The sequence below is a fragment of the Strix uralensis genome, chromosome 20, assembly GCF_047716275.1.
Source record: "Strix uralensis isolate ZFMK-TIS-50842 chromosome 20, bStrUra1, whole genome shotgun sequence".
Lineage (NCBI taxonomy): Eukaryota > Metazoa > Chordata > Aves > Strigiformes > Strigidae > Strix > Strix uralensis.
Window position 1 is genome coordinate 10,060,447 of NC_133991.1, and position 18,975 is coordinate 10,079,421.

The window sequence follows — 18,975 nt, forward strand, 5'->3', positions numbered from 1 at the left end:
ACGATGTTCATTAATATGGTTCCCTGACTCTTATACCCATCACTGTCAACATGATTACACTGAGGCAGAGACTTGCAGTGTCTCTGGCAAGTGGAGCCCGTCTCGGGGAGGAAAGGGGACACCCAGGTCATGGTGGGACTGGGAAGGACCGTTGATCTCCCCGGCAAGGCCCGGAGGTGCCATATGTCCTGGGAAGTCCCCTCCATGTGCCTGGCCAAGGTGCCACCCGGCTGCCACGCTCTCCTCGGGATGCCCTTCCACCCAGAAGCTGACTCGGAGCAGATTTCGTGGTCCTCAAAAGCCTGCAGAGTAGCTAAACGAGGATTTCTTAATATCCATTGCTGTGATCAGATGAACAGGACTAGCAGGGCCATCTAGTGACTCCTCTGGCTGTTTAATGACCTGGGAAGTGCCCCCCTTAGATGGGTATAATTTTAATGTTTGTATCTTGAACCATATACCTGTCCACCTCTCCCTCCATCTCTCATTTTTTTGGCTGGTGGTTTATCCCTTCTTCTGCAGTTTTGTTTTCCCTGGTTCACTACAGAGCAGGAAAATGCTTGGGCTTCCCCACAATGGAATAAAAAATTTGTCCTGCATCGCCTTGGGTCGGGTGACATAAGGTCAGATGGCTAAACTGCCCGTAGATCTGAGAGGAGAGGGATCCTGCAGGCTGGCTTGCCTTCCTCAACGCTGCCAGTAAAGCTGCTCTCCGGGCAGGAGTCTGTCTGTCTCGGCTGTGGCCTCAATTTCTTTACTGCTAACCCGCAGGTGCCGGTGTAGCCGCTTGCCGGGGCACTGCGGGGCTTCGTCGTCGCCGGCTGCTTCTGCGGCTTCGTGCCGGCTGGCAGCCACGAAGAGCTCAGAGCTGCCTGCCCCGGGGAAGGGCTCAGCGCATCACCCCGCTGCCTCCCCAGCCGGCAGGATTGCTCCCTCAGGTACCTCCTGCGGGTACCTCCACAGGGGTTTTTTGCAGCCTTCAAAAGAACAGGTTTGTCTCTGTGGTGCAGACACGAGCAGCCGTGCCCAGTTCAGGGAAGCTGGGGCTGTTTGCCCCCTCCAGCAGCCTGACCCCATAGTAGAGATAGATTTGCCCTTCTCCTTGCACGACTCCAGGGCCTTTCATTTTGCTCTTTCATTTGTGTTATTTTCTGCAGTGTTGGCGTGATACCCAGATTTGTGGATGGGGCCAGGAAAACACCCTGGTGGCCCCAGCAATCGATGGCCTCGCAGCTCACCGAGTCTGGTTGAGCTTCATGATCCAGGGACGGGCAGGACAACTCCCCGCTGCGCCGGCAGCAGCTGGGAGGAGCAGCAGCCAGGACAGAGCTCCGCCAGCCATTGCAGGGCTGTGACAGGTACATTTACTGCACTAAGTATCAGCACCGTACGGGGGCTTTGGTTGGATTGCTTTTGACAGGATGTCGTTAGCCTGATGTGTATGTGGGAGAGGAGCAGCTATAATGCTCTCTTAATGCAGCCAAATTGCTCTTTAATTCTGCAAAACCAAGATGTTATTTCATGAATCCCCGGAGCTCACTGTGCAGCATCTTGATGCTGCCAGTTATCGGTGGCCTTTTCCCTCTGCTTGCATCCAGCTCCAAATTCTCAGAGTGTGGGGTGGTAGCAGTCCTCCCCTTGCCTCGGCTGCTTTCTGCCCTCTCTTGGCTTTGCGTGTGTTAACTCTGGAAGGTAGTGGTGACTCCTGAAATGCCTCCTCCCACCAAAATGTGAGCAGAAAGTCTTATCAATTTCCATGGCAACAGGGCCAGGCCCTAAATGCTGATGTTAACTCTGTTTCTGGACATCTGTGGAGTCTGAAGAGCTGGGTGTGCGGGAGGCAGCAGTGCCCAGCCTGAGTGCAGCTCCCCAGGCCAACACTCGCTGCTTGCCCCAGCCACTGTAGGGTGAGGTGCTGCTGCAGAATAAACATCGGGCTTTGCCCCTGGCTGCCTGGGAAGTCTTGAGAAACGATGTTGTCATCCTCCTGCAGCTGGGAGGCAGTCGGGAAGGGAAGAAGTAAAAGCAGGGTAAAACTACTAAGACAAGTCAGCTGGGTAATCTCAGAGGACATTGACTCCAGCTCGGAAAGGCACTGAGAGCAGATAAAATTAGCCTAATAAGAGTTGATGCTATGCAGAACTCTCCCCTCCCTTGAATGCAAGGGATTGGGACTGCGTTTAACTTACAGGCACATAATGAAGCCAGTGTGATGTGAAAAGGTAACTTTACTTGGCCTTGTGATGGTAAAACCCTGCTAAGGCTCTAGACTTAGAGGGAACCCAAGAACCATAAAGGAAATAAGAGGAAAAAGTCAAAAAAGGCTCATTCCTAAGAAAATATCCCTGAAGAGTGGGCCCTGGACAGCGCTGTGTCCCAAGGTGGGATGTCAGCGAGGGTGAAGCAGGATGCAGGCAGGGAAAGGGTTCATACAGGAGGGTGTTTTGGGGCAGCTTGGAGTCCTGCTTTGCCCAGGGCTGCCCTGGCCCCTCTCTCCTACAAGTTTTGCTTTCTCTGGTAGGTGCTGACTGCAAGACAGCGCAATGCAGTGGCTGTATCGGAGTGGGGAACGTGGCTCAGGTTTCTGTTGAGGGCTGAACCCAAATCACCCCATGTTTCTAACCCAACAGAGTGAGCTGGGTGCTGCCACCTGCCAGCACAGACAACCCACAGTGCCTCCCCTCTCTGCTGCTGGGAGACTCCCAAAAGCAGCTAGACCAGCCCCGGGGATGCAGGTTTGCTTGCGCAGGTTGGATGGGTGTGTGGGATGGGGGTCCCTCTGCTCTTGCCCTGCGTTTGGGGAGCAGCGGGTGCATGGGCCGTGCTTCACAGCTGCAGAGCTGCCCGGTGCCTTGCTGGCAGGCTGCCCTGCCTGCAGGCTGCCCGGCTGCTCCCTGGCCCCACTGGCTTCAGCCTCCGTGTTGAGAGACACGTGCAGGCCAGTAATGCTCCGGGGGAGAGCACCCTCCCCTTGTGCACCATTCGGTTGGATTTTCCTCCAGCTTCCCCTTCTCACTGCGCACAGATCCACCCTAGTGAATTTGTGTGTATTTAATGTGTTCTCCATACAGCTAATATTTACAGCAACTGATTATCTACTCTGGTTGATTTGCAGGTGAATAGCATGTTGGAAACTGTATGTCGGGGTGTACATGTGCAGCACATTCCCTTCCCGAACAGGAGGGGTAGGCATTTCACTCCAAAAACCAGTGCATTAAAATTACAAAACAAAACACCAACTATTTTGGGATTCACATCGAAATGGCAACATATGCTACACATTAAACATCAGTCCCTACAGAAAGTTTAGCTATTCTGGGCCCATCCTGAATGGCACTGAAGATGCACAGAGAGCAGATGCCTCCCTACCTCCTCCTGTCCTCTGGGAAGCTCCCTTGCAGGTCCATCTGCGGGTAGCAAAGTGCTGGTGAGGAAGACGCTGTTCACCCTTGCCACTAGTTGGGTGTTTCATAAGGTCTCTGGGAACCTTAAGCAATATTTTGAGGGGAGAGGACCCTTTCTTGCTGGTATTTGCCCTCTGCCTGGCTTTCTGAAATGGTTTGTTTGTGTCTGCTTTGTAATAGAGTGTGGGCTGTATTTTACCACAGTGATTTTGTTCGCAGCTGGTAATTGCTGGTTAAATCTGGTCAAATGATGGTTGTTAGCAGGGCCCGTTTGAGCACAGATAACCTCAGATATTATTTGCACAGAGGAGCAGTGGGAGCCAGGGTGCACTGGGATGTTGGTGCTGCTAGGGAGCCTTAATCAGCACAGCCTGGAGTAAGCCTCTTAGGATTATTTAGCCAAGTTTCCTAGTTATCATTATTATTATTGCTTTATTTAGTAAATGCAAAGGGTGTTTAACCAGGTAGGGTCCACAACACGCTCAACGGGCTCAGCCAAGCCTCCCCAGCAATCAAGGGCAGAGATCTTTCAGAGGAATCAGCCTCATTGCCGGTCACCGTCCAGCAGCCAGCAGCCAGCGCCTTGCATGAGCCAAGGAGCACGGCACATGTTGCTTTTCAATTAACCCCCTTCCCATGCGCACAGCCATGCCGGAGCTAAGCTTATTTGAAGAAGAAAGAAATATGTTTCATACCTACCAGCGGAGTGGACTGAAGACAATGTGGGTCCTGAGTCACGCTGAAGGGATGGAGGGGTCTCTTCCAGCAGCACTGGCAGAGCTGGGCTGGCAGCGTGGGTATCCTCTGTTCCTGCCCCTGCTCAACCAGGTTGAGCTGGTGTTACCTGATGGCACCCTCCCATGCCTAAGGCTGTGGGTATTCATGGTGGCTTAACACAGGCTTAAGAATGGCTGGGAAAAAGCAAAAAGAAAGGTAGGGCTGTGCAGGCTGGTGCTGGTGTGTGTCACCCCTCTGGGTGACTGTCAAACCTCCCTGCTCCCAACCTGCAGTGGGTCCCCCTGAGTTCAAGGGTATGTGAGATCCAGAGGTAGTTCCTCCAAACGGAGGCTGTAATTTGGCATCAGCTCTTCAGGTACTCATCAGGCTCGTGTCTTCTTCAGCAGCACTGGCAGAGCAGAGAGTTTCTGTGAGATCGTTTGGGTTTGAGCTGAAAAATATTACATAAAGAACCAGTGGGTCAGTCATCGAATCTCTGGTAAGCGATGGGAATGTGCAGTCCTGCTTGCTGCTGTACTTTCCATTTGGAAAGAAATTGATTAAACTGGAATCAACCCTCATTCTTGTCAATTTAAACATGGAGTAACTGACAGCAGAATTTGATGCTTAGCATTTGAAACAAATTTGGTTGAAGTGTGTCCTGAGGACAGCCTGTATTTTTGGATGTGTGTTTAATCTGCGTGCTACTGTTTTGTTTGCTGTAGGAATACTCGTTCTGTTTGCACGGATAGCTCCCCGGTCACATAAGGAAGCTGGGCTGCTGCAGGGCTCTGCTCAAGGCACAGGGTGAGTTAGTGGCACAGGCTTTGTTTGGGATGTGCCTAAATCTCTGCTTATGCCCCTTGTTCAGGACAGCATTTAAAGTCTAAGCTGTTCCGGGACAGGATCCTTTTCTGAACCGGGCTGGAGTTGGAATGATGGCTTCTGCATCGCACATCCCAGCTCACATTATGGGATGTTTTTGGTACACCAACCCATGCCCTCATCAGATGTGAGCACTCTGTTGCACCTCAGAACAAGCCGCTGAAGTGCAATGTCGCGTGTGCTGAGCTCAGGATCTTGTCACAACTTGCACGCACCACTGGGAGGAAACGCCGCAGTTGACGGGGGCAATGTGCTCTTCTCCATCATCCCATTCCCGCTTTGATGTTGACTCTGTGATGGCTGCCTTCACCTTTTCTGAAGGATGTCCTCCCTTCCTGCAGGGATGGGGTATCCCCCTGCAGTGTGGATCTGCTCCCTGCCAGGCAGAGCTGTCGGTCCCCCTGCTGAAATCAGCAACATGATGTTTAAATTGTCTGTCTTCCCTCTTGCAGGGCTGGCGAGGAAGCCAGCGTTCCCCCTTCAGGAAGATAAAGGCCACATGTGTGGGCACTGTGGTAGCTCAGAATAACCCCAGCAGAGCAAGGGATCAAACCAAGTCACATTCCAGGGCATTAGACAGACGGTGGGAATTAAAAGCTTTACCTGGAAACTGGTTTTGTATCTCCAAGCCCTGCTTTTGTCTTCCAGCCCAACTCTCTATTTTTGTCTCTTTTACCTTCTGTGTTGTCATGCATCATGTTTGCCAGTGCTTGGTGCCTGGTTGTGCAGCCAGCCCCAGCCATGTTTGGGGAGCCCTCAGTAAATATTGGGCTGTGCAGCCTAGGAGGAAACATTCAGGCAGTGTGAGATGGTAGGAGAAGTGTGGTTTATCAAAACCAAGCTGCTCTGGGACTCATTAAAAGCTAAGGAAAGGCTCCAGCTGCTTTCAGTAGTCTTGGGATTGCTCAGAGAATAGAAAATCCCATCTGGGCTATTAGCAGTAAGACTTGTTTTTGTTTCTTTCCGTCTATAATGGTTGGGGACAGGGTCTCCCTTGGGGGCCAGTCCTGCCCTGACAGCAGGGAGGTTTGCCTGCTTCAGCTCTGTCTTTGCTTTTCCCTTAATCTGGTCCCCACGTAATCGGTTGCTCTCTGCGTCCCTGGGTGAGCTCAGCATCTCCCATCGGTGCTGCTGGGCCTTGATCCCAGCTGTGGGCTGTCAGTGGCACGGGGCAGCTTTTGGGGTGCTGTGTGACGCAGGAGGAGGCAGAGCTCAGGGGGCTCACCTTAATTCCCAGAGCCTTGATTTTCTGACCTATAAAACAATCCTTGTCCATTTGGGTCTTGTGCTCTTTGAGGAAATGTTTGAAATAATGGTGCTTTTGTAATGGTAATAATGACATTAGGTTCTCATACATAACTTAATTTTATTTATTTATTTATTTGCCCTTTCTTAGAGGGAATTACTGCTATTTTCTGGGCATCGGGCCCAATTTTTGCTTCGTTCTGTCTGAGTCCACACCGCATCCTGGATGCTGCACCCAAAGATGGAGCCTGTGCGTATGAGCACATCCAGGCTGCTCCAAACCTGGAGGCAGCTCTTTGTGCCTCCCACGACGTTCCCACCCATCGTCTTGCCACCTGCGAGGTTTTCAGCCTCGACTACACGAGCGTGCATCAGGTGGTGTTTTCATCTGAATTAATATACCAGGAGTCCTTGGGTGCGGGAAGGAGGGTTCAACAGTCTCAGGCTGGATCTGCTGCTGGACCTTGCTGCAAGAGAGCAGTTTGTCTCCTGGCAGAGCAGCACAGATCACCTCTGTGCAATAGGCAGGAGCTGCCTCGAAGCAAAATTATGGCAGAGAGAGGAAGGAGCAGCTGAGCAGTCTCCTGTTCTCCCAGGTCATTAGAGCATCCGTGTGCATCGTGTCTAGGTACAGAGCAATGACAAGTTTGGATGCTTCAGGAGAGTAATGTTTGCTTCCCGGCGAGAAGTAAATTAGGTTAGTTTGCCTCATGTCAGTATATTATGAGTCAGGGGCGTTCATTAACATTTACCAAAATCTGAATGAAAACTTCATTAGACAGATAGGTTGGGTGTCATTTTGCTGAGTTTTGGGGAAAATTCTCCAAAGAATGGAGCTTTATTTTTAATAGACATCTGCATGCCAGCCTGCAGGAGACTGCAGTTCTGTGCACTGATATGGGATCTGTGTGTTGTCAGGTTACCTGGTGGTACTGGCTGTTGTCGGCTTGACGTGGTGGTGGGTGACCAGCACACGCAGTGTGTCCCAGCTTCGTGCCAGACCCACCACGCCTGAGCCAGCAGAAAGTCTGCACTGGGGGAGGGGGGTTACCCCTACAAAATATTTCAGACACATTTTCCTGGGCAGGGTGAGTTTCTGTGCAGCATTTTGTGCCATGTTCTCACACCATGTCTCTTCTGGCACTCCTTGCTCAAAAGTCCACTTCCAGTAGATTGTGGGACCACAGATTTATCAGTTTGAACACAGGAGGAGATTAGGTAAAAACACCAGTTTGAGATCAAACCACAGCTGAGCATTTACCAGGGAGCCTGTGGCAGGCTGCAGGGAGCCTGATCCCTTCCAGGCTGGTGACGGGGCCCTGTCCCTGCCCAGAAAGGTTGCCAGAGGAGTGCTGAGCATGGCCATGCTTGGCTGCGAGCCCCGGCCCAGCCCATCGCTTGCTCCTCTGCGATGCTTTACCTGCTGCATTGCTCTATGCCGGCAGCCACAGGCTGGCTGGGAGAGGCTGTGCCGGCTGAGCCGCGAGCAAGTGCCATGTGTTGCTTCAGTCCCTGGTGCGTTCCCAGCCCCAGAGGCTGCGGGCAGCTCGCCCGGCTGGTGCTGAGCTCCGGAGAGGACGTTGCTGCGGGCTGGGGCCAACGATGGCAGCGAGGTGCCAAATCTGGGCTGCCCCTGCGAGAGGCGGTGTGGCTGGAGCTGGGAGCGGGCAGCGTGCCACCCGTGCCCCTGCTCAGTATGCAGCAGAGCACCTCCCTGGCACGGCCCCGCAGTGAGCCGGGAGGGCACGGGGGGGGGGCTGCCGTGGTCCCCGGGGGCTGGGGCAGCCCTGCTTCCCTCCCCGCAGCGCCCCGAGGATGCGACGCAACAAGACAGCGGCTCCTGACCCCGCGCCATGACCTTCCCCCCTCCGGAGGGGTCTGGCAGGGACTGACCCCGCTTCGACAGGGAGATGGGGTGAAGGGGTGTGGGGAGGTGGCCTTCGACCCAAGTTCTGCTTTGCTCCCGCTGGGCATGGCAGGGCTTTGCTGGGGAAGGGGCAGCGGGCCGGCTGCCCACGCTGGTGGCCGTGTGGCCGGGGCGGCAGGCTGGCCACAGCCCTCATTCCTCCGCTGCTGGGTACCGCTTTGTTGCTAGCTGGTGACATCACCCGAGAGCCCACCCCCTGCCTCTTATCCGTCTCTCCGTCTCGCTCATTTATTCACAGGCAGCGCTGGCAGGATCAGGGGCTGTGCGAGAGCCAGAGCTGGCGGCAGCAGCATGCGTGCGGCATCTGAGGCTCAGGGCGCGAGAACAACGTAAGGTGCCCGCCAGAGCCTCCCCCCTCACCTGCCTCTACCTCCCCCGGCAGAAACTTCACGGCTCCCTCACGCACGGTCCGGGCTTCTCCGGGGGGGCTTGGCACCGACAGCCGCATGCATGACACTCCGAAAAGGAGAGAAAATGACCATAAGTATCCAGGAGCACATGGCTATTGACGTCTGCCCCGGCCCCATCAAACCCATCAAGCAGATCTCCGACTACTTCCCCCGCTTCCCCCGCGGGCTCCCCGCCACCGTCGGCCGCAGCGGCACCCTGCGCTCCGCCGTCAGCCAGCCCTCCGTCAGCCCTGCCGAGGCCCCCCGCGACGAGGACGAGGACGTGGACCAGCTTTTCGGGGCATATGGCACAACGCCCGCTGAGCAGCCGCCCAAGTACCAAGCACCCGAGGAGGTGGTGGACCCCGAGGGCTACGAGTCCGACGACTGCAGTGAGTTCCTAAGTTTCCGTGGGAGTTTGCCGGGTGCTGAGGGCAAGGGCGGGTCTTAGGACTGGTCCCCCATCTTGGTGCCTGAGCTTGGGCGCCCTTCCCGGCTGCCGGCCACGCTGTCCATCCCTGGGGTTATGTGGCAGCAGTGACAACCCTCTGCTCTGGCCGAGGCGGCTGTCACAGCGCTGTCCCTGCATGGAGGGAGGCCCTGGGAGTGTCCCTGCTGCAGCCAGGCTGGCCGCTGAACCCAAACTAGGGAAGTCTCCCAAGAGCCACCAGTTGCTGTGCTTCGCCGTTGTGGTTGATGCACTTCTCTGCCTCGTCCCTGCTCGCCTCCTTGCCTCCGAAGGCTGCCAGCTGGGCTCAGACCCTTCGGTTAATCTGTCTCGGTGGTGCAGCCTGCTCCAGCCACCCTGCTGATTAGCTGGCGATACGCTCCAGCACCGCCCGGCTCCAGATTGGGGAGGTTTGTTCAGAATGACATCTGCCCGGGAAATCTCTGCCCTCTCCCTCGGCAAACTCCGGCGTGTCATTCCTCACCCTCCAGCTGCAGACAGAGCCCTGCATGAGACCAGGGGGTGGCTTTTGAACAGAAAAGGCTTTGGTTCTGGTAGATGCAGGTGTTTGCAGTGAGGTTTAACCCCTCCCCACCCAAAACGTCCTTCCCATCCAGCTCGCTGGAGCTCGCAGGCTGCAAAGCAGCTGCTGTCTGGCTCTGCCAGCCACGGTGGCTGGGATAGCATTGCTTTCCTTGAGGTCAGTTAAAGCCCAAGGTCTCAATTCAGCCCAGCCTTTAGATCCTGCAAGGGGCTGAGCACAAAGTTTGAAGCCAGGAGATGCCGGGGAAGGGAGTCAGTGCTGCTGAGCGGTGCTGTGTGCTCGACATGGGGGAAGGGGAAGGCTGAGCTCCCCCAACGCTGAGCTGTTTATGGCCCAGCGCTGGGCAGGCGGTGGCTTTCCCTGTGCAAAATGTCACAGCCCTGCCTCAGCATCACTCCCTCGCTGCTGGGCACTGGACTGCTCCCATCTATGCAAGACCCCAGAGCATGACCCCAGGGAGGGCTCCCCAAAGGGCTGTGCTTGCTGCAAGGCAGCATGGCAGCCCCCGTGCCCCCCTCTGCCTGCTGACCACCAGCTACAGTGCCGGGAGAGGCTGGGGCTCTGGCTGCGAGCCCAAAGCGACGCTCCCTCTCTCCCCATCCCCATGTTGGGGTCACGCTCTCTTTGGAGGAGGCGAGAGCTGCTGCGCTCGCAGGGAGAACATCTCTGCTAAGCCGTGTTTATCCCAGCCAGGCAGTTAACAGTGACTTTAACCGGATTTGGGTTATTTGCTGCTCTAATTATTAGATCATCTTTGCTCACCCCGCAATAGAAATGGAAGCAACTGGGCTTCAGGGGCAGAGGTGTGTGCAGGAGCCGAAGCACTCAGGGCCCTGGGGAGCAGCGCTTTCACTGGGTGACTTGTGGGGAAATTGCCCAAGGTGCTGTGTCCTGCATTTAGCCCCACCGGTGATGCTGGAAGCAGCTCGGCTTGGTGCCGGGGGCTGGCGGGTGTTTGTCTCACCCTGGCTGGTGTTAGGAAGAGTGTTTCTTACAGTGTAACAGGTGTCAGGCAAACTGCTGAGGCTGTTCTGCCAGATGTGGTGGGTTTTCAGCTGGCAAAGGCACAGCAGTGCCAGGAGCAGAGCGGGGAGGTGGGACTGCTGGTGTCACGTCTCTGGGGACAGCATAGGATGGCCCCAGCCGCTCTCAGGGCACTGGTTGGCGTAAACGTGCAGGATGAGACTGTCACTCCTCCATGTTTGGCAGCCAAGTCGCAAAGCCAGATGAGGGTTCGCTGGCCCCATTTCCCAGGCAGGGAGCTGGGAGGGGATTTGTGCAGCCTGACTTGAGCCATCGGCTACACTGGGGAGTGTCTTTCAGCTCCCCCATGTCCCTGGCAGGTGATTCAGGGCTGCTGCATTAGTCACCTGCACTAAATTTCCCCTAGGGAGCCTGTCTCTGCCTGTACAGCAGGACAGTGTTGGGGTTTAGGTGGTGTCAGTTCCCTTGGTGACACACAGGGTTCAGGGAGTTGACCGGCGTCTCTCGGGATGGTGGTGTCAGAGCCTGGGTACAGCGCCCATGAGTCGAGGTCTTGTTGGGCAGGGACACATCTTGCCCCGCTCCCCAGAGATGCTCTCAGCACAGCCCCAGAGGGAGAGAGATTTTGCCATGGCAGAATCCATCAGGAGGAGGAGGAGGAGAGGACGGTTCCTTCCCATTTGTCCCACCTGCCTGCTGGTTTCCCTCCTCCAACACCAAAGCGATGGTGCTGGCTGGCCAGGTGGGAGGAGTAGAGCTGTCCCTGCCTGGGGAAATGCAGCATTTGGCTGGGTTTCCCCTACACTCATTCCTGTCCGGGGTGACTTCTCCAGCCTGGTGTTTCTTGGTTTCCAGCAGCACCAGGCTGATGGGTGTCAGGGCCGCGTTGCTCAGTCTCTGCAGGGTGGCATCGGGCAGGGGCTGGACCGGAGTTGCCCCCCTGGCAGGGCTGCAGGCAACGGTGCAGGTAGGTCCTGCCTGCGCCCTGCTGCAGCTCACCTGGGCTGGCTCCCTGCACCACATTTCTTAATCCTTTGCCGAGTGATGCTCCTGACCCCACCAGCAATCTTGGGAGGTGCCTGCGGAGCTGGCAGGAGCTCCCCTCCTGCAGACAACCTCTCCCTGGGATGTGGGCAGCCCCAGAGAAGGGCAGCTCTGGGAGAAACATCAGTGTCTGCTCCCATCCAGGCAGGGCAGCCTGACCCAGCGGTTTGGCATCCACAGGGAGCAGGGATGTGTGTGTGTGTGTATGTGTGTGTTTGCTGATTTGGAAAACCAAGAATCCCAGGGCTGCAGGAGACAGGTGGGATCTCTCCAGAGATGGGCAGGACTCAGCCAAGGTGCGATTGGTAGGGTGGGAGGGGACCCACTGACCTGGGCATTTGCCATGGGCAGATGGCACCGGTCGCTGGGCAGGTGATGCAGAGGCTCGAGTTGGTGGCTCTGGGGCACGTGGGGCTGAGGCCAGTGGTTTGGGGCACCGCAGTGCAGCCCTGTGGAGCCGGGAGTGCAGTGCTCAGGGGAGCTGGGGAGGTGCCAAGGAAAACAAGCACGGTCCCTGCGGGGCAGCCGTAAGCAGCCTGTTGAATGCAGCAAGTGGCAGGGAGCAGGCAGGGCCAGGGAGCTGACAGAGCAGATAATGAGCAGAGACGTTGGGGCTGGCCCTGGGAGTGCTGGGAATCACATGGAGCCAGCCTTTCCCATCAGACCTGCCAGCAGCGATGCTGTGAGGATTTGCAGGGTCGTGATCAGCATCCTCTGCCGTACCAGGGCCTTTGGGAGACCCTGGGAGAGGGACTCATCACTGCCCTGTGCCTTCTCTGTCCCACCTCTGCAGGGAGGCTCCGGGACCGGAGCCAAAGCTGCACAGAGCAGGGACTCCTCACGCAGTGGGTTTGTCCCCAACGGAGCTGCTGAGGAGAGGGAATGAGGCAGGAGAGGTGGGGAAATGGGTGTTTGGTGCAAACCCTGCAGAAGGGTGGTTTGGTGCCATTGGCCCAGCGTGAGCATCTGCTGTGAGCGGGGAGGACCAGCTTTGGCGATGGGAAGCAGGGGATTTGCTCCTACTGCCTCGGGACACCCAGTTCTCACCTCATCTTCGGTTCCCCTGGCTGGTCCTCGGTGGCAGCAGCAGTGGCCTGTCCCCTGGGGTCCCCAGCCACCCGGGATGCTTCCAGGGATACTGCCAGGGAAACTTGCTTCACAAGAAAAATAAGTAAATGCCAGCTAGGTGGCAATGTGCCACCTGCAAGGAGCTGGGTCTCGCCTCCCATCTCCCCTGATTCCACACAAATCCGCTGCCCCTCGAGTGGCTGCACTTTCCCCTCCACAGCACCGCCGTGAATTTGTACCTGAGGGCTTTTTAAAGGCCTCTGAAATCTCTGCACAAGCAGCACAGAGGTAGAACCGTGGTTCCTCTGAGGGAGCGCTGCCGTGGCTGCTCTCGCTGGTGGACAGCACTGGAGGAAGCGGCCATCCTTCTTCCGTAATGTGCAAGCAAGTTTCTAGCCCTTGAAGGAATGTGCCATTCCCCTGAGCTGCTGTTTGGCTTTGGAGTGAGGCTGTGGCTGGCGCTGGAATTTCCTCCCTCCTCTGGATGTGTTTGGCTGTGTGTTTTTGGATGGGGAGGCAGCCCAAGAGCAGGGGGTTGCAGCAGGAGCTGGTGTTTCAGGAAGAGCTGCCCCATACTCTTCCTGCCAGTGCTCTTGGGCTGTTTATATATGTACAAACCCAGCCAATTTTAGAGCGTGCCCAGCTTTATTCACGGGAGGAGCAGGCTCACGAGCTCTCAAGCTGCAGCAGCATAAAAACGACTTCTCCAAACTACAGCTGAGAGGCCTGTCCTGGCGCACGGCTGCTCGTGACGCCTGCTGCAAGCAACGCCACAGAAGTTATTTAGGAAGACTCTCATTTTGAGCAAAGAAGATAATTAGGCAGGCAAAGCCGTCATGCAGATATTAATTACTGGCTGCTTGAAGACGTAAAGAAGAATGAAGGTCTTAAGGGGTGCAGGGTTTGCAAGTCACCTGGCAATGCTTTTGGCCAGACAGGAGGAGGCAGGAGACATGACGAGGGGAAATGTGAAACGATGAGGATATTTACTTCTGAAATGCAGCTCCTTAGCATATGCTGCCACTGCTATTTATAACTTTTGAATCGTCTTTTCAATCCAGATAAGGCCAAAAGAAGTATTTTTTTTACTCAGGAAACTAAACAAACCACTGCTGATTTCAGCAAAGCCTGGAGCGTGATTTTGCCAACTGTACCACGACCCAAGCTGCCTACGCCAAAGAAATGTGATAGGTACCGGGGGCAGTGTTAGACCCGAGGTTTAAGGGCATCATGGAGCTTGTAGCCCTCCCAGGGGAGACACGGGGTGTTCATTATCCGAGGGGACTTTGGATTAGCTTTTGTCTGGTTTCCCGTGGGTTACCCAGCTATTGGGAAGATGCTGGCATGGGGTGAGCTCTCGCCCCTTCCTGCTGGCTGCCCCATCAGTGGTCCAGGCTGAGGCTGCGCATCGGGTGCTCCTGGTCCTCCAAGGAGCTGAAGGGCCTTCAGCCCCCGGAGATGCTCATTCCCAGGGGGTGGCCATGGCCAGGGACACCCTGAAATGCTGGAGATAAATTCAGGACATGCAGTGAGGCCAGCGCACGAGGGCAAGCAGGGTCTGTCCGGGCATCCTTTGACAGAGTGAGCATAAGAGCCATGGCCTCCAGTGTCTCTGCTAACGAAGGAGCTGTGTGGCTGCTGGTTAACGAGGGGCCCTCCTTTGGCCTGGCTCCCTCCCTCCCCAGCAGCCTGCCCAGCCCTCAGCCCTCCCCTGGTCCCAGTGTGCAGGAGGGGAGCTCCCTGCCCCGCAGCAGCCCCGCCACCCTCATCCCGTCACTGACATCCCTCGCTCCAACACGCTTGAGCCCAAGGGGTTCCCAGATCTTTCATCTCTGTGTTTAACACTGAAGGCAATTTTGGGGTGTTGTTAATTGCGATACTGTATTTCATTAAAGGAAGAGAGAGGGAGAGATTTGAAGGCCATCTCTAAATTGAAATTGCTGAAAGTCTAATTGCTGCTGACATCAGGGACCATTTAGTGCTGTAAAACATAATTGCATCTCTGAACTGTTCTGAGCAGATAAGTGTTCCTCTGAACACTCCTCCTGGAGAAGACAGAAGAGCTGATGAGCATCCATCAACCAGCCTCACAAAGAAACAGCTCCCTACTCCGGAGCTTGCCAGGGGCTGGCGCTGTGTCTCCAAAATGAAGAAATATTAATTGCTGTAGATTTTAACTGAAAAACCCATGACGGGGAAGGGCGCAGTTGCAAGAAAGAGAAGTTGTGCTTATTTTTCACTCCTGGTCCTGATGAATTCAGCAACATCTGTGGAGTTCCTGAGGAAGGAAGATCTCCTGCCTGTGTGCTGGATCTGGTCCCTGCTGGGTTTTTGTGTAGGACTGGGAACATCCTTCCCTGCCTGCAGCAACGGACCAGAGCCCCGCGATGCTGCCAACTGGTACCGTGTGTTCCAGGTGCTGACGAGAATGTCTGTGTCCAGCACGGTGTGCTGCCCCTGGGACGTGTCCCAGCACCTTTCCCAGGACACCTTTTTCATGGAATAGCTCACGGTGACACTGACTTTCAGAAGTGTCCCGTGTCCGCCTGCCTTCACCACCTTCCCCATCTGATGCTGAAACCTGCGCGGTGCCTGTGGCTGTAGGTTCATGCCAGAGGTCAGTGCTACCACCAGACCTGGGGGCTTACAGCTGTCAGGGTCTGCAGCACCTCGACTCAGCACCTTGCAGGATCCATCCCTGACAAGTTGCGCACCCTCTCGCCGCGGAGCCACGCGAGTTGTAAGCAGCAGCCCAAGCAGGTCTGTGCACAGACTGGGAGCACTGGGGGTGCTGGAACTGATGGTGCTGTTTTTGGGGGATAACCCTGGGGGCTTTCAGGGACTCGCTCCCACGTGGGGCGGGGAGTCAGTCCTCGAGCTGCCCTGGTGCTCGCTGCCTGCGCTGCCCCATCGTGTGCTGGTGGACCTGGACGAGGCACTGTCGCAGGCGGGGAGGCAGGAGCGCATGCAGCCAGCTGCCAAAGCAATCTTCAGCAGCCCTGCTTGGAAATGGCAGGAAATAATTTCTGTTCCTCCCGAGGAGTCATTTACAGACATTTTACATGGGGCTGTAAGTGCACAGAATTACTTGCTGCCTTTCAGGACCTTTAAAATTATCTCCATTGCAGAAGAAAATTAAAGCAACGGAAGAATAGGGACCTATCTTTTATAGTGCATTAAAAAATACCCAGTCTGAAGGTTACTGAACCTGTGCTTTCTGTAAGGGAGAACTAATCCAGACAATCCCCAGCAGTCTTTTTACTGCTCCACTCTGATCTCCCTGGCACAAAATCCTTGAGCAGATTATCTTGGGAGCAGCAATGCTGATAAGCAGAAGGACTTAAGGCTTTTGGACTTCTTTTTAATTAGTTCTATAGTGGTTTTTCTGTGCACACCTCAATTTCTCCCAGTGTAGAGCCTTGCTGGGCTTTCTAATGGCAGTTGTGATGCGAAAGCTTCCCTGACTTTGGAAGGTAAGGAGTCCACTCAATCATCAGTTCCCTCTGCTGCGGCTGTGCCGAAGCTCGTGGGTCCGTGCTGCAAGTGCTGGTGACTCTTCCACGCCTTGAGCATCTCTTGGGCTGAGGAGCTCTTCTCCCTGGGGTGTCCCAGGCCACCGAGGGGGTGGATCTGCCACCCTGCGTGGGCCAAGCGAGGGCACGTAGCCTGCAAGGACAGGGGCTGGATAAGGGAGCAGAGCACAGATTTATCACCGCGTTTTGCCTTTCATCCCGCAGGTATAAATAGAAGCTACTTCAGCCTCCTCGTCACCCTGGGCGCTGATGGGAAATGTCAGCAATAAACAGTTTCTGCCGACTCCACCAACGAGGGCAGTAGCAGCACTGTGCCAGGATGCCGCGCTGCCCGCGGGCTCCGGGCGTGCTCGCCATATCCCACGGCTAAGCCCAGAGACACATCTGCTGGTTATGCTGGCCTCTGATCATTTTGTGGCCCACTGAATTAATCAAAATGCCCAAAGGTCACTGGGAGAAGAGGCTGCATTCCTGTGCAAGTCAGATTTCTTTTTCCTTTTTAGAGCCTGTGTTAAATGCCAGACCCTGGCTGGCACCTTCCCATCAATCTCTCCCAATTCATAGAGAGGAAGGAGGGTCAGAACCTGCTAATGAGTTCAGCTCTCCTAATGGTTATTTTATCATTGGAGCAGAATAATCGTAATAATAATGATACATCCTGCCTGCTGTCTGGAGAGCGCAAAGCTGCCTTTGTAATGCCTGACAAAGACGTTTATTTATATTTTTTTATTTGCAGCCTGTGTGATTAGAGGGCAGCGTTCAGAATAGCCCAGTCGAGTTAAATACGTCTAGTAATAGCGCTTTGAGGCTAATTGCTGCCCTTTTCTTTTTTAGGCACTCGCTCCCCTAATTAAGAGCACAATCGCGTTGCATCTCAGCTGCGAGGACGGGTGGGGGGGGGAAGCAATCAGAGAAGGGTGATTCGGCTGCTTTGCGGAGGGCCCTGTTTGGAGCCAGCTACTGCAGCCCGGAGACTTTGGGCCCAATCCTGCCGGCTGGAGATGGTGGGTCTCCCACAGCCAGGGCTGGATGTGCTGCCAGTGGTTTGCAGGAGGAGTGAGAGCAGTGAGACCCGTGTTGGGGTTTTGGTGTTGGCTCGCTCAGCCGCTCGGTCCATGTGCTCCCCTCTCCGGGAGCGCAGGGCTGGCTCTCCAGCTGGACTGCAGTCCCATGGACGTTCTCACGGAGCTGTTGTGGGCTGCGGGGTGGCTCCCACCCCTGGGTTCAACTGGAGGGCTCCTACCATCAACTCAGGCCCCCGAGCAACCTGGGAGCAGATGGCCGGGGACACAGGCATCTTGAGCACCAGCCTCGTCCCTGCCTTCGCCACTGTGCTGAATCCGACGGCGCATCCCCAGGAGGTAACGGAGACTGCGGGGCTGGGACCACGCCGTCGGCACTGTGCTCCCACGGGAGATGTGTCCTCAGCATCCGCCGCCCCGCTGGCTCCTGGCTCTCGCGGCAGCTCTTGTCCTCGGCTCCACAGCGGCATCTTAGCGGCCAAACCCCAAGTTAGCTGATCCCTTTTGTCATCTCCATATGGCTGCGTTTTTAAGCAATTAGCACAACACGTTCCGCTGATATTTCCACATCCCTCTGCCGAAAGACAGACCCTTCCTTGGGAATCGAGACTCACCATCAACGAAAAAAAATCCCTGTGGAGAGGAAAACCCCTCCAGGGTTGGTGGAGAGGCAGGGAAGGAGCGTGGCAGGTCTGGGGGGAGCCAGGCACCCCCATCTATTCCCTCCCATCTGCGGGCAGCTCTGAGATGAATGGGAACTGCTCAGGGTTTGCTCATGGACCGTGAGCGCTGGGGAGCAAGACCTTAGTCCCCATCTGCAAAACAAGCATCTGCTGCTGTGTTATGGTGCTTTTAGGTTTTGCTTGTCTTGCTGGAGTGAGGCTCCCTGCTGCCCTCGCCCCTGGGGCAGGTTGCGGCACCGAGGGGACAGGAGGCTTTGTGACTATTTCCTGGCCAAAGTCTGTTTTCATGCCAAGCTTTTAATTTGTTTTATAAATTGCCAAATCCAGCAGGCTAAGCCGCGGGCCCCCTTCTGTGATAAAAATAAAATAACAGCTTGAACTTGGGAGGGCCGAGCGGTGGGGCTGGCAGGAAGCGGCTGATTAAAGGGCAGGTGGAAATGATGAGGCTCTGAAACCGGAGGCTTCATCTTCCGCTCTCAAGCAAAAATGCAGATTTGCTGAGTTTTGCTGACTTGGCTTTCGCCCATGTGCCGTGGAGCCTCCCGGCTGCACCGGCCCCGGGCTGGTGCTCTGACTCTGCCGTGAGCTCCCCGTCACTGAGCGCGGGCAGGGGCCAGGCAGCCCCCAGCACACCGGGGCACTGCGGAACTTTCCTCCTCTGTGCGTGATGTGGAGCGAGTTTGGCCAGTAATTGCTCTGGAAATGCCCGTTTGGGCCAAACCCAGAGATGACGCACAAGGTGTTGCAGGTTTGGCCTCACCCTGTATCAATTCCATCTTCCCTGAGCCCTGGCAGGTAAACCCCACTGATTTATGGCTTACCTAAACCGATAGCTAATGTGCCATGAAATTACTCCAGAATAAGGGGGGGTACATTATTCTGGCAGAAAGCTCTCTGAATATTTGCTCTGCTTTGAAGGCAAGTTATTTGCTCCGGAGCAATGATTTTTATTTGCTAGCAGGCAAACCTGTAGCTCGCTTGCATTTGGGCTGGAAGATCGCTGTGAAATTGCAGCAGGAAGGTTTCAGTCCCCTGAATATCTGCCGCCTCCTGGGGTGCCTTGCTGCAGAGGCTATTGACGC

At 55.5% G+C, this 18,975-nt stretch overlaps 1 protein-coding gene across 3 annotated transcripts in view; it reads left to right on the forward strand.

Annotated features, from left to right (window-relative positions):
* The first annotated feature begins 974 nt into the window (after positions 1 to 974).
* DOC2B (double C2 domain beta) overlaps positions 975 to 18,975 on the forward strand; it is a 43,696-nt gene continuing 25,695 nt past the window's right edge. For 2 of the 3 annotated variants that reach the window (XM_074889906.1, XM_074889908.1), the window contains exons 1-3: positions 975 to 991; positions 1,158 to 1,358; positions 8,417 to 8,959. In XM_074889906.1, coding sequence (XP_074746007.1) covers positions 8,629 to 8,959 — 331 coding nt within the window. In that variant the 5' untranslated portion in view covers positions 975 to 991; positions 1,158 to 1,358; positions 8,417 to 8,628. Of the gene's footprint in view, positions 992 to 1,157; positions 1,359 to 4,775; positions 4,929 to 8,416; positions 8,960 to 18,975 lie in introns of those variants that run through there. The other variant, XM_074889907.1, reaches the window with a different exon arrangement.